At 37.5% G+C, this 16,149-nt stretch overlaps 1 protein-coding gene across 2 annotated transcripts in view; it reads right to left on the bottom strand.

Annotated features, from left to right (window-relative positions):
• Positions 1-16,149, bottom strand: part of SLC5A12 (solute carrier family 5 member 12) — a 49,011-nt gene that overhangs the window by 10,283 nt on the left and 22,579 nt on the right. For both annotated transcript variants that reach the window (XM_030332014.1, XM_030332016.1), the window contains exons 7-10: positions 15,002-15,131; positions 13,443-13,531; positions 8,454-8,566; positions 4,498-4,565 (exon numbers count right to left, since the gene is read on the bottom strand). In XM_030332014.1, the coding sequence (XP_030187874.1) occupies positions 4,498-4,565; positions 8,454-8,566; positions 13,443-13,531; positions 15,002-15,131 (400 nt within the window). The remainder of the gene's footprint in view (positions 1-4,497; positions 4,566-8,453; positions 8,567-13,442; positions 13,532-15,001; positions 15,132-16,149) is intronic.

Below are 16,149 nucleotides of genomic sequence, written 5' to 3' on the forward strand. Positions count from 1 at the left end.
ACATGTGTACGTACATGCACACATGCACACACACACACACACAGCTATCCTGCAGTGCAGCCTTTCTTTTTCTTTCTTTTTTTTAATTAAAATTTTTTTTAATGTTTATTTATTTTTGAGAGACAGAGCACAAGCAGGAGAGGGGCAGAGAGAGAGGGAGACACAGAATCCGAAGCAGGCTCCAGGCTCTGAGCTGTCAGCACAGAGCCCAATATGGGACTCGAACTCACAAACCGTGAGATCATGACCTGAGTCGAAGTCGGACACTTAACTGACTGAGCCACCCAGGCATTCCTTTTTCTCTTTCAATGCATCGGTAGGGTTCTTAGGTCAACAGCTGAGATTAAGATGCTCTATAAAGATACTATGTGTATCTTAATGTTTGTCAGGCACCGCCTATGTATCAGGTAGTTAAGATGACACTCCAGAATAATGACTTCATTTCATCTTCACAATTACCCTGTTCAGTAGATATCACTAACTGAATTTTATAGATGAGAAAACTGCACTGACAGAAAACATATTAAAAATATAATTTCATTTAGCAAATGGGAGAGGTAAGATTTAAGAGATTTAAGCTAGCTTTTTTGGCCATAAAACCCACCTTTTCTCTCCTAAAGGCAGTCTACAGAAAAAAAATGTCAAGAACACAGACTCTCATAATGGCTCATTTTGTTTAAGGGAAAAAATGTTCCTGAAAGATTCCATCACTAATAGTCAGAATATTTGGATTCTAACTTTGATCCTGCCTCTCATAACTCTAATTTGTGAACGTTCTGTTATTAATTCAGATACATTCTATTTCGGAGTGTTTTTTTTATGAAAGATAGATAGAACCAAGAGGCCATCAAATCCCCTCCAGCTGTAATGTGAATTCTTTTCTCTAGAAAGATGAGGGGCAATGCATTGTTATGTTTGTTTTTCCAGTTTAATTTTTTATGAAGTCAATGCCACAGATAGATCTTTGACAAGATAGAGGCAGAGAAGATTAAAGTCGATATTCTTCCCCAAAGTCAATACTTAATTTAATATTCTTGACATTTCCTTTGCTGATTGATAACGTGAATTCATAATTGCGCTGGTTGGTGAATTTGGAAGATAATTTACTAGCTATTAAATAAGAGAATCAATAAGTTAGGAAAGGTGTTTAACCCTTCTAGTGGAGGAAAATACATTAACAATCTCATAAAGTCATCAGCCAATATGCTTCTGTATAAAAAGTTCATCACATGATAAAAAGAAAAAAAAATCCAAGAGTTTCTGGCTTTTGAATATATGCATTTCTATAACCTACAGTACTAAACTAATCTTAATTTTTATCTTTGTTTTTGTTGTTGTTCTTAAGCGGGTTCAATTGGGGGAAGACTTAAATCTCACCCAATAGCTTTCTCCTCAGTGGGCAAATCTCACATAAATTGCTCCTGCAAACTGGGGGTGATGAATAAAAGGATGTGCTTTGGGCTGGGGGTTGCTTTACTGTGCCTTATCTTTCTCATTTCAAGTGGGAATCCATGCCTGCTTCCTGGGTTTTCCTGTGAGCATTCAACGTGTAATCCGAGAAAGGTCAGAATCATGACTAAGCACTCCACAGCACATAATGGGTACCCCCCAAATGCTATCTACTATTATTTTTTCCTTTCTCTTTTTCTTAAGTTTTAATTTTAATTCCACTTAGTTAACATACAGTGTTATATTAGTTTCAAGTGGTATCCACTATTATTATTACCTCCTTTAATTGTTGTTACCTACCCTGTTAGTGAGCTCTCTGGCTCCTGAGGCATGTCATTTGATTGTTGGACTGTTTGGAGACCTACGAGGCACTTTTCTTAAGTGGAGATAAGAACATGCTTGGAACTCATTACAGCCCTTAGCAGAACTAGATGAGAGTCATTAAGATAGAAGCATAAGGGATAGAACGGCCTTTCCGAAAGTGAGCTCTGCAAATCACTAGTTAACATGTGACCTTTGCTGCCTTTACCTGCCCCCTCCCCCTGTTTCTGCCACCACCACCACCCCCTGTACCCTCTGCCTCCCTATATATGGTCTACGGTCACATTTTAAAGAAAACCTGGGGGTACCTGGCTGGCTTGGAAGAATGTTCAACTCTTGAGCTCAAGGTCATGAGTCTGAGCCCCCTGTTGGGTGTAGACATTACTTAAAAAAAAACTTTAAAAAATAGGTTTCTTTATTTTAGGACTTCCTGGGGTGTTCAATGTGCTAATGTGGCTGTGGATTTCTGAGAGGGGCACAGAGTGTGCAGCATTTCCCAAATGTCCTTGACATTGGAAATTTGCTTTCTTAGAGCATTTCACAGAATGAAGGTCTCCAGAACACACTTTATAACGTCCTAAGTAAAAGGGCCTTTGCTGAAGAAGATTCAGGCTGCCCACTCCTAGCACCATCCACACACACACACCATGAGTATGGCATGCCTTTGTGAACATGAATTGAACCTGCCTCTATCCCTTATGTCTGTGAAACTTGGGCTTCAATCTTCCCATGTGTAAAACCTGAATAGGAATGTTGTCCCATTATGTTCAATCTAGCAAAGCTGTTTGGAAAATTAAATAGGGGAATTATAGTTGACTTTCTGCACCTGTTAAATCAGACGTATTTAGAGAAATGAGAGGGACACCCTATGAACAATATCTCTCCTAGGAAACAAGAGATCAGAGTTTGCATTTCTTGCCAACCAGCCTCTCCTCAACTGTGTGAACTGTGGGGCATACATTTTAAACAATCAAGAAAGTGGGCCAAGCATATCCATCTAAATAACGACAAGCAGATGAGAGCATGATTTACAATCATCCCTGCTTTATTGTGAGCTCTGTTTTAGACCAGTCTTGTAGGTCTTTGTGTATTCTAGAGCCCTTCCTACCTCAATTGGAAATAAGATTAAAATGCAAACGTTTCTGAAAAAGAACAATTTAGTGATTGAAATTCTTGCTAAATTCAACATGATGATACTTCCCTAATAGTAAATAATGTTTGGGTAAAAGGGAGAAAGCAGTGGGGCACAAGGCCTCAGAGCTGACTTCTACATGTGGTCCCTATGAATGCATGGAAGTAAACTGATAAGAGATGCTGCTGATGTCACTAAACCTACCAGTGCTGCTGTGTGAATGAGCAAATAACAAAGTGCTCCAAAAACTAGGAAGAGGTTATCAAGCATCTGTGATAAAACAGTAAGTACCTAGCTTACCAGAGGGGACACTGGGTTTCCAATCCTACAGCTTCTTATGTAGACAACTGAGCTATTGTATCCCTCAATCTCCCTGACTTACTCCCTGGATCTCAAAATAGAAAGAAAGGATTCTTCATAAGTAGTCATTAGAAGGATCAAGTCAGATGCACAGCTCTGCAAACTAAGATGTGTTCTGTAAAAATCAGTGATTGCTATTCACGCACCCTTATTCATTTCTTTGCTGAAGCAACATTTATTGAAAAGCTATGCTGTTCCAAGATAGTACAAAGGATGTTGAAATTATGCAAACATGGGGTCCCCAGGTGGCTTAGTCGGTTAAGTGCCCGACTCTTGACTTTGGCTCAGGTCATGAGCTCATGGTCATGGGATCGAGCCTTGAGTCAGGCTCCACAGTAGGCATGGAGCCTTCCTAGGATTCTTTCTCTCCCTCTCTCTCTCTGCCCCACTCCTGCTCATGCTCTCTTTCTTTCAAAATAAATAAATAAACAGTAAAAAAAGAAATTACTCAAAAATACAAGGGGGATATAGAGGGCTGAAGTAGAATCTGAAGATGGGCTAATCTACTGTTGCTTCCAAGGTGGCTGATTTGCAGAGGGAAGAGGGGTGGCTCAGGAGACTTGGACCATAAACCTCGCTGAGACACTGACTAGCTGTGAAAACCTGAGCAGGATATTGTCACTCTTTTCTGTAATTATCTACAAAATGAAGATGCTGAACCATATTGTCCTAGGGACTCCTTACCTTCTTTTTATGGAAAGGGGAATTGGATGTACGAGAGGCAGTTCACCCTAGATAACAGATAGAGGTGGGCTCATGGGCCAGCTCCCCACTCCTTACTTATGTGACTCTGGGACAATCACTTCTTCTCTATTTCTTAGTTTCTTCATCTGTAAAGTTAGTATATTAATCATACCACCCTGAGGGAAGGGATAAAAGTTAAATGTGGTACAACATTTGGGATTGTGTACCTAGAACATAGTAAATGCTCCATTTATAACAGTTGTTATTATGATTATTGTGATGATAATTATCATTACTGCTTTTATTTCAGGATCATACATGCTCAGATCTGGATTTTAAAAGGGCAGTGAACCATAACTGACTTCCATTACTAGCTTTTAAAAGTTTCCCCTTCTGAAAGCTATTTTGGTTGAAATTTTACATGCATATTTCATTCGGAACTGGTATCAGAGTCTCAGCATATGGCACTTGGAGGAATAGGCAAAACCTTAGCACAGAAAGTGGGCAAAAGTTGCTAGGAAATCAAAGGTGTCTTTTCTTGTTTTCATTACCTGCACAACACCTCCCATGAGAGATGCAGCCACGGCCATGGAGGTACACATTACGCCAAACAAGAGACCTGAAAGAAAGAAAACAAAACCCGTGACAATCATCCAAACTGGCTTTGAGGAATTTCTTGATCTCCTGCCCAGGACTGTCTCTGAGGGAAGCCATTCTGGAAGGGAACTCGGTGAGAACTGTCCTTGCCACTCAGCCATCACAAGCCCCAAGAGGGTAAGGGGGGAGACTTTGTTCCCAGTCAGGCAAAATGAGCTGGAATCTGGCCTCCAGGTGTTTTCTCTCCAGGATTCAGGAAGAAAGTTACCATGTGGATGCAACATGAAAATCTGGAAAAGACACTGGTCTGGACTAATCCAGACCAAATTAGTGGGAAGAAATTCCAGTTTGACCACTCATCAACAATCAGCTGAAGAAATCACTAACCTTTCTGGGATTCAGAGAGCTCTTCATTTTTAAGACAGCTAAAGTATCTATACATTTTACTTCACAGCGTTTGCAAATCTGGAATGTTTTTTCTAATGTTTTCCTTTAGTGCTTTATTCATGTCATCTTTATGGCCCTTTGTATATTGCATAATGATTATTTGTTTACACATCTATGTGGGAGACCTACCAGGGCTATCAGAGTACCTCTCCTTTGAAGCATCTCATGCAGGGCCTCAGTACCATGGGAGCTTGAGGAGTGAAGTAGCATATGGGTCTTACTAATCTTTTTAAGATGATGAGTTCTTTTAACCACCTTTTAAAAAACAACTGTTTTTATACATCTTTGTTTAAAGATCGTCTTAAAATTACATTCAATTCCCATTATAACCCTTAAACTAAATAGGCGAGGGATAAAGAGACAAAGAGTTGGAGACATAGACCCAGACACAGTGACAGAAACGGACAGAAAATGATTTTGTTTATTCTGTTTGAAATGATCTCTCATCCAAATATCTAGCTCAGTTCCCAACATGATTATTAATTCACTTTTATGGAGTACTGACCATATGTCAGGCACTTTACCAGTGCCAGTGCTATGAAGTCAGAATGTGATTCCTGCCCCAAAGATCTCACATTCTAGGAATGTGAGGAAGGGACTACACATAAATAATGCATCCAATAGTGTAGTGCCTGGTACATCGAAAGTACCATGAATTTTCTATTATTATTATTATTGTTATTGTTATTTTATTTCAGGTTTAGTAAATGATATACATGATATTTAATATCAGGAACTCACTCTTAAAATGAAATCAGGCTAACAACTTTCAATGCAATCTTTTCCAACTTCTCAATAAGATAGAAAAATAAGGAAGCTCACAACAACACTAGAAACCAAGTTTGATCAATAAAGACATTTTGGAATTCTAAAATTATTCTCATTATCTTTAAAGATGATGGACTGGACTGCAAAAAAATTAAGTTTTACTGTAAGATTGAATTTATATAATTACACAATAATTATAAAATATAAGGAGTGAAGCACAGTTACAGAATTAAAATCATTATTGTTAAGAAATTTGCTTTGTGGAGAGGAAAAGAACAAAATTACAAAAATACGAGAAAAAGTAAAGTATACGGAAAACAAAAAATCCAAATTAGAAGAACATTTAAGAGTAAGTAGATAAAACAATCGATATTTTCAGACACTTACTAGAAAACCAATTAGAATTTTAAGAACCAACAAGAGTTGGATAAATGACCAGATGCAAAACAAAATAAATGAAAAGTTGAAGGTGTTCCACATTCATAATGAACAGTTTAGAAGATACTATGGAAAAAGCATCCCGTTCATAATATCAATGAAAGAAGAAAAGAAGAAAAAGGGAAATGAGAAGAAGTGAGAGGAAGAGAAAAGCTGAAGGAGGAAGACATAAGTGTAATTAACATCCAGGGTAGAAAATATGATACCATTATAGAAAAATACTATTGCTAGGTAGAAAGCTTACAAAGATGTCAATTCTTCCCCCAAATATTTTCAGATTTAATGCAATCCCATTGGGATAGAGGTGCAGCTCCATAATGTGCACTGAAGTATTTTAAAGTTAATATGAAGAATATATAAACATGTATTACCTAAAGTTTGTTTTTGTAGAAAAAAAAGGAAAGTTACAATTGAAAAATTTTTAAATTTTAAACTAAAAGAAAAGTGACAGGAGTTGCTCTAGCAGATAAGTAAAACACTATAAAGCTAGAGTATAAGACAAGATGGTATTGTCCTACAACTGGTAAATAACTTAATGAAAATAAGTATATGATATTCTTAAACAAATCCTTATAGATGAAAGAGTCTTATATTGTATATTATCATCACTGAAATATTAACAACCAGTGGATAATATTAGATTAATGATGCTGAGAAAATTGGCTGTATAAGAAAAAAATTTAGACCCTCATCATAAATCAAATAATTTGAATACATTTAATATGAAATACAAAATTATTGACAGTCTAGAGAAAAATAAGGAAATATTTAAGTAGGTTTTTAATGGGAACAAATTTGGAAGCATAAAGAAATGGATAAAATAGTAAAAGAAATGTTACATATATTTTAAAAACTATGTAATATAATTTCTTTACATCAAACATGTATTTAAAAAAATCTGAAGGACATTTTTCAATATACAAAGGTAACATTTCCTTTATACATGAAGAGATTTTACAGACAAAATTTCTAGTATCTCATCAACAAACAGAAAGCATAAATAATTTTTTCATAGAAATACAGATGGTTATTTATGATCTGACAAATGTTCAAATTCACTATAAATCAAAAAATATAAACTAAAGCAAAAATGTGATGTTATTTTGCCCATGAAGTTGGCCAATTTTTGAAAATACTGATATCAAGTGCATAGAAAAATATGTCATTACTCACTGCTGCCACACATAAATATTAATTGGACCATGCTGGAAACATTTTTCATAATATATATCAAGAACTTCAGTGAATTTGTATTATTTGATTTGGTAATTTTCTATTGTATGTCTTTATTAAGGAAAAATTTATGTATGCCATTATAGATTAATGTATATGGGTAACATCACAATGTTACCAAAAATGAAAAAAGATTTTAAAAGGTAACAACATAAAAATAAAAAAGTAAGCCATTTTGTAGACTATTAAGAAAACATTAAAAAACCATGTTTTCAAATAATGCATACATGACACAAGAAAATGCTCACTATAGTATCCTAGAAAAAACAACGAAGAGCAAAAGTAGCTATAATTTTATTCAAAAAGTGCATATATTTTCTCCAATTACCTATATTTTCTATAATACGTGAATAATAATATAATTTGTTTATACCTAAGAAGAAATGTTTTGCAAAACTATAATTCAGCATGGTAAGTGCTACAGTGAGCGTAAACATAATATGCAATGTGTGATTAAGCAAAGAGCAATTATTCCTAGAAGTGAGTTTACCAGGAGTTTGGTAATAAAAAATTCTTTAGAAAAGAATTTGGCATAATGTACAAACTTGTCAAATTATCATGTGGTACACCTGAAACTAATGCAATATTGTGTGTCAACTATACTAAAAAAATTAAAATAAGTAAGTAAATGACAATTATAAATAATAAAAAAGAAAGAAAAGGAAAGAATTTGACTTTATTAGACCATGTGATTGACTACAGTGAGCAGAATGTCTTCCCATGTAGAGGGACGGATATGATCAATACAAGGCATAATCGGGAGATGCTGAAGTGATCAATCTAGCGTGTAGGGGGAGTACAGAAGAGTGTCGAATATAAGGTTGGTGAAAGGTAAGCTAGCTGGTAATTCTCTCCCGTTACCCTCCTGGTATCTTTGGAAGTGTGACTTCATACGTGAAATTCCTCATACATCTCCGTGTGCCTTTGTGCCTGTAATGAGTGCTGAATAGCATGTGCAGGATTTTGACATGCACCACATGTACATTTCATGACATGGAGTAGAAGATCCACCGGCTGTACCTACATAAGCCTTTGCTGATCCACGTGCTCAGCTTGTCGGAGAGACGGGGAAAACAACTCTTGACAAAATCCTCAAAGGTCACTGTTGCTAAGGCATTGATGCTTGCAGCCACAGTGCTACAGGGAGAGAAAAGCAAGAACACAGTCCAGGCTAAATAAAGCTGACCAGCCTGCCCCCTCTTTCATAGCAAATAGACAAGACAGGGCTCTAGAAACAAAAAACAGGTGCAGACATGTCCTTATCCTGGGATTTCAGGGGAACAACGTGGCCTGCCTACTTGCTCTTCAAAACTGTTTCTGTGCTAGGGGCGCCTGGGTGGCGCAGTCGGTTAAGCGTCCGACTTCAGCCAGGTCACGATCTCGCGGTCCGTGGGTTCGAGCCCCGCGTCAGGCTCTGGGCTAATGGCTCGGAGCCTGGAGCCTGTTTCCCATTCTGTGTCTCCCTCTCTCTCTCTGCCCCTCCCCCGTTCATGCTCTGTCTCTCTCTGTCCCCAAAATAAATAAAACGTTGAAAAAAAAAAAAAATTTAAAAAAAAAAAAACTGTTTCTGTGCTTAGTGCTCTCTGATTTCTTCTTCTAATGCCTACTAATGCCCCTGAACAAGACATTAAATGAGTTAGCAGGCGGTAATAGAGGTTATGCATGAGTATGTATGTGTGTGTGTGTGTGTGTGTGTTTGGTTGGACTTGAGGCAGGAAATACTGACTGTCTTAATCCAGGAATAAGTACAATTTGCCATTCATTAATCATTCACTCATACCATTCATGCATCTCTCCATTCTACATATTAGGCATATGGTGGCGAACCAGAAAAGCATACACCTTATACTCGGTGACATAGACATTCGATAACCAATTACACAATTGGTCCCAGTTGGTATGAAGGAAAGTACCAACATGCTATGAAACTATGCCTTGCAGAGTCCTAAAGTGATATGAAGTTAGGGAACTCTTTCCTTAGGAAATGATGATTAAGATAGGCACTGAAAGGACCCATGTAAATTGGGGAAAAGATGTTCCAGAACAAAGGGAAAATTACATTTAAATACCTCTAGATGGAAGACTTGTTGCATTCAACAACCTGAAGCCACCAGATTGAGTAGAATGCAATTTGTAAGGGAGAGAGGAGCAAAGGATAAGATGGGAAATGGGCAAAGACTAAAACCACATAAAGAATCTGATACTCCCTCTGATTTTCCACCCAGAGTCCACTCTTAGGACCGTAAAACTCACTTTGATGACAGGGGACCTGGAAATTGGGGTTTTCTTTGCAGAATAGTATGAAAACTTATTTAATTCCTCATATGGAACAACATCCTCCTTAAGGTTTTAGCAGAAGTAATCTCTCCATAGCATCCACTGCCAACTGTGTCCCTTTCTTAGAATTTTTGGTCTTGAGACCAAAAGAGCCAACCATTCTCTTATGGGGGAATTATCTTTTGACAAATATATGTTTTCCACTCTGGAGAGACTCAGCCTTAGAGTAAGAAGGAAAGATAAATAAGGAAAGCTCTTTAGAGAGGGGCAAAATAAAAGCTACAGTGTCACCCCTCCATGTGTTTGACTCTCTAGTGCTCATTTTTCCTGTCCTAAGTTTCCCTGAGATCTTAATCTCAACAGCACAGAATAATATCACTTTGTGTTCTTGATGCAAAAATCCTAAAAATATTAGTAAAAACAATTCAGTAGTACACTAAATTAGAATTACACACCGAAGCAAGTTAAAGTCATTATATAAATTCAAGGATGTTGCTGTTTTGGAAATCTGTCAACATATTAATATGCCAAAAGTTAAAAAAAAAGCCACTTCAAAAATGCCAATAATTTACTAATATTTAATATCTCTGATAAAAAAATTCCTAAAAGAATAAATATATGCATTTTTTTCTTTTTTATAATTTATTAACTTAAAATGAATATTCTTAAACGTTAATAATATCTCTCAAATTAAAATGTGATATCACATTTAATGGTAAAATCCAAGAGCCATTTCCTTTAAAGTCATAACAAATATAATAATTTCTGCTAATCTCAATTATTACCATTGTTCTCAATGCCCAAATATATGAGAGTGACCATAGAAGTGTAACTATTAAAAAAAGAAAAACTCAAAAGTATTTGCAAATATTATGACTTCTGTACAATCAAATCCCAAAGAATTAACTGACAATAATCAGGGAAAAAAAATCTACATATCAAGGGAAATTCTGTAAAAAGAAAAACATTATGAATAACAGACATTAAATCATATCTTAAAGCATAGTGGTTAAAATTATTAGTGTTTGCATCATTATAGATAAATAGACCAAAGAACTATAAATAAAATCCAGAAAAAGTCCCAAATATATAGAAGAATGTAGGATATAATAAAAATAGCATTTAAAGTCACTGATGGAAAGACAGCTTATTTACCAAAAAGTGACAGGACAACTGGCTACTATCTTAGAAGGAAAATAAGTGTCGAGCTCCACTTCAGTTTTTATACCACACATATAGTCTAGATGATTTGAAGGTTTGTTATTTAATAAGACTATACATATACTAGAATGGTGTCTGGATAGTTAGTTATAATGATAGAATGGAAAAGCCTTTCGGAGAATAATATTAATCCAGAAACCATAATGTAAAAGAATTGGTCAATATAAATTAAAATCTCCATATACTCAGAAATAAAGCAAATATACAAACAACAAATGAAAAAAACATGAGATATATGCCAAGAGGCTATTTTTCTTGTATATAAAGAGGAAAACTTTAAAAAACTAACAAAGAACATAAACTGGCATGTTACAGAAAAAGAAATACAAATGGCCAATGAAAGTAGGGAAATGTAGCGAATCCCACTTATGGTCAACTAAATTCATATCCTAATTAGTTACCATTTTTCACCTCTTTGTTTGGCAAGTTGAAAAGTTTGATAGCACCCAATATTGGTGGTAGTGTGAGAAAAGAGATGCTCTAGTATTTTCTTTTTAGAATATAAATTGTTGAGAATTTTTGCAGCTGAATTTAGCAATGTCCATGAGAAGTTTAAACTATTAAGTATTTGGACACAGTAATTCTACTTCTTGGAATGTAGCCTACATATATCCTTGCACAATTTCACAAAGATATACATTGTAATACCTTATGGATTAAGTGTTTGTGTTCCCTCACAACTCATATGCTGAAGTCTAACCCCCAAGGTGATAGTATTTGGAGCCGGAGGCTTTAGGAACGATGAAGTCATGTCAGTGGAGCTCTTATAAATGGACTTAGTGACTTTACAAAAGAGATCCAAGAGAGCTCCCTTAACCCTTCTACCGTGTGAGGACACAACAAGAAAATGGTCATAAATGAGCCATGAATTGAGCCCTTACCAGACACAAAATCTCCCAGGGCCTTGATCTTAGACTTCCTAGCCTTGGGAACTGTAAGAAATTGTTTTTTTTTTTTATAAACCACCTAGTGTATGGTATTCTGTTATAGCAGTCTGAGCAGACTAAGACAGATTTGTTAGATATGTCTTACATTAAAGGATTGGTCAAATAAATAACAGATTTTAAAAAAGAGTAGGGTACATCTACTGATGTGGAAAGATTTCTAAATTATATTACCTTAAATGAAACCATATATACAATATGATCCTTTTTTTCATTCACTAAAAGGTATATATGTTCCCATAAGCAAAGAAATTTTCGGGTTCATTGACAAGAAATTATTTTTTTTTTTTAATTTTTTTTTTCAATGTTTATTTATTTTTGGGACAGAGAGAGACAGAGCATGAACGGGGGAGGGGCAGAGAGAGAGGGAGACACAGAATCGGAAACAGGCTCCAGGCTCTGAGCCATCAGCCCAGAGCCCGACACGGGGCTGGAACTCACGGACCGCGAGATCGTGACCTGGCTGAAGTCGGACGCTTAACCGACTGCGCCACCCAGGCGCCCCGACAAGAAATTATTAACAGCGGTTAACTCTGTGGGTTGAGACAAAGGATTTGAGGAATAAGATATAAAACCTTGACTTTGATCTTCTGCTATTGTTTGAATTTTGACTCTGACCATTTTACTCTCTTAAAATTGGCCTTTGACAAACCTTATCAATGATTATCTGCAACTGAGCTCCAGGAAGGGAAGTGAGGCTTTTCCAACCAGCTGAGTTCATAGAGCCAAAGGTCTGGCATAAAGGAAGGTAATGATACTACATTGATCTCAACACTGTTACCTCAATCCTTCAAGTTACCATCATCTCTCAACTGTGTCAAAGCAAATGCCTGTTACTGGTTCCCCACTTTCGCCACTCTTGCTTTATCACAGTCCCTGGCCCTGACAGAAGCCTGAGGCTTTAATTGTATGGCATCGCTCACTCTTCTAGCTTCAAACCTTCTGAGAAAATTAGTAACGGGAAACTTCACTAAAATGAGGTCAGGAGGTTTCAGCAGGAGATCTCATGCCCTACCACTTGTGGTCAATTGCAGATCCATGAGGAAGACAGGGACTTGACCTTGCACTTGGATACTACTCTCTATTCCAGCTTGAGGAAGAGAAGCTTTCCCCTCAGCAACCACTCAGCCAATGAAAAGCTGCCACACTTTGAACTCCCAGTTCAAATGGTCTTTTAGTTCATAACAGCCTTCCCAACTTAGTCCTTTTCTCCTTAAAATAAAGCATACCACTCCTTTGTTCCCCAGACGTGCATAAAGCTTTGCCACTGCTTATTTGTCCTGGATTATAATTCTCTTTTATTCCCAATAAGCCCCAATAAGCACATCTTTAGCTGGTAAGATAATTGTCGGTTTTTATTTTTAATGCTCCAAGCTACTTCATAAAGTTTTCTGAGTAAAGTTCTATACATTGTGTGAAGTAAAGCATTCAGCAAGCCAGCTGACACACAGTAAGTACTCAGTAAGTACTGGTGATTACTACCACCATCACCCTTGTCATCTCATGCCCTTGCCATCACCACCGTCATTATCATCAGCATCATCAGAGCAGGGTGTTGTCAATATACTAACCTCAGAGTTCCGCTGAAGGCACAAGCCACAAAGAGTCCAGGCAGTCCTGGCATTGTGAAAAATATCTCCATGACAAAGTACGGCATCAGCTTTGGAGGTAAAACAAGATAGAATTAGTGGTCTTATCAGCAGAGTCTGAAATGTGAGAATGTCTATTTTTAGCAAAAGAAGGTGGGGAAAAAAAGACAAAAAATAAATAAAAATAATACAGGAGTTTGCACAGACTAAGGTTGTTACATACTTGCAGTTGAGGTTATAATCAATCCAATTTCAGGGGACCTGAGGTCCAGCTCCAGCTGTAGGGAAGGAGGAAGGGCGGGAAGGGGCAGTGGATACTAGGAAAAAGGGTTGGATCAGCTTTAGAAAGTTCAGGAACTTGTTTTGTTTTTCTTATGTTTGCAATGTATGCCATTCCCTTATCTGTTTACCCTTAATGTTAGCAGTTAAACCCTAACAACAAATGCTTAAAACAGGTCTTCAGAGAATGTAGGTATTATGGTTCCACTCTGTATCCAGATTTGTGAGAGGGGGACCCCCCCCCCGCAGGACAGAGGGGACAGTGAAAAATACAGAGGGGAGAGAGGTGATCGTTCCTCCTGAGCATATCCTCCATAAATGGAGGGTTTTTTTTTTTAATGTTTATATATTTATTTGAAGAGAGAGAGAGAGAATGAGCAGGGGAGGGGCAGAGAGAGAGAGAGAGAGAGAGAGAGAATACCCAGCAGACTCCAGGCTCGACACAGAGCCCAAGCCCAACTTGGGGCTTGATCTCACTACTGCAAGATCATGGCCTGAGCCAAAATCTAGAGTTGGATGTTCAACCGAGCCACCGAGGTGCCCCATATAAATAAAGTTTTTGAAAGCACATTTCATGTAGTACATTGGGTTGATGGTGTTCAAGCTATGGTGAGAACACATGCGCAGAAGCATTATAGAAACAAGGGTCATATTGTTCAATCTGAGAATAAAGCATCTTTAATGAACCTTGAGACATATAGAAAAAAAGAATTTAAAGGCCACATGGACAACCAAAGCCATGGGTTCAAGCCTAACCTCCATGCTCCTCAGCCTTGTCCTGGCCCCTGGCCTTGTCTTCAAGGACAAGGTGAGATACCTTTTTACATGTCACTCCCCACTATTAGAACCTGGTGTGTAGGGGCGCCTGGGTCGCGCAGTCGGTTAAGCGTCCGACTTCAGCCAGGTCACGATCTCGCGGTCCGTGAGTTCGAGCCCCGCGTCGGGCTCTGGGCTGATGGCTCAGAGCCTGGAGCCTGTTTCCGATTCTGTGTCTCCCTCTCTCTCTGCCCCTCCCCCGTTCATGCTCTGTCTCTCTCTGTCCCAAAAATAAATAAATGTTGAAAAAAAAAAATTAAAAAAAAAAAAAAAAAAAAGAACCTGGTGTATATATCACCCAATAGGAAAGGAAAGAAATCAACTCTCTGGGGCTTAGGAAGTACCTTGAGATCCAGGTGGAAAAAGAGAAAGAACCCGTATTACTCATTGATGGCCAGAAGCACACTGATTTCAGCCATTTCCTCTGGCCCCAAGGGAACACATACCTGGTCTGGTGCTGAGATAATGCCAGAAGTCCAAGGGTCACAGTCTTTGAAGTGGGAGTACATGATTAAGCCAGAGAAGACAGCACATACCAGAATGATCCAGAGACCCAACAAGTTAAAATACAAGGCTCTAGAGAAGAACACATAGATCTATCAGTAGCCTCTATGCCATATTACAGGATGATGAAGACATCACCAAAAATTCAAGGTGAAAATTTTGGTGGCTTTTTGCTGTAAAACAAAATTCCACAGCTTTCAAGAACCATTACGTTTTACACTTTTGCAATTTTTTTTTGTTTGGGAATGTTACATTTTTAGAATGATTACAAAAATTGAATGAGGACTTTTGATGGCTTTTCTCTTGAAATAAGTTTTTCTGCATAGTCTCCATGTGTGGTATAAGATCTTGGATGAAATTTCATATACCGATCACTCATATTATGTAACTGCCAGTGACTTTCACCCCACTCAATTCATAAAACTGTCAAAAAGCAAACTTACATTTTAACATCTTTACTTCTAGGAGGATAATGAGATAAATGTAGCATTTTGGAAATATTCACTATATTCATTCACTATCCGAATGAAATTTAAAGTTGATTTGTTTTTTCTTTTTAGAGAGAATAGAAAGTATACAAAGGCTAGGTCATTTTCCCCATATTCTGGGGAGTGTTTCTTTATATTGTACAACACACAGGTATGCTTGATTCCAGTCTGAGTGCCTTGACAGTATGCTATGGCTATATTGTAGCCATTATTGATTTCTGAAAGTCAAATTATTACGAATTTTCTTTATCTCAAGGAAGATTTGAAAGTGGACTGGACTTATATAAACAATCTCATTCTGGAGAGAGTTTCAAAGGGCCAGGAGAGCAACAGTGGGAAATTTCTTGGATCCAGTCATCGTTCAAAGGGAATCAGATACATCCACATTTAAATATAAGGAGGGGTGCCTGGGTGGCTCAGTCGGCTGAGCCTCTGACTTCAGCTTAGGTCATGATCTGATGGTTTGTGAGTTCGAGCCCCTCATCGGGCTCTATGCTGATGGCTTAATCCTGGAGCCTGCTTCTGATTCCATGTCTCCCTCTCTCTCTGCCCCTTACCTACTCGCATTCTGTGTCTGTCTGTCTCAAAAATAAACATTAAAA

Source organism: Lynx canadensis, chromosome D1 (assembly GCF_007474595.2).
Source record: "Lynx canadensis isolate LIC74 chromosome D1, mLynCan4.pri.v2, whole genome shotgun sequence".
In the NCBI taxonomy this organism is placed as follows: Eukaryota; Metazoa; Chordata; class Mammalia; order Carnivora; family Felidae; genus Lynx; species Lynx canadensis.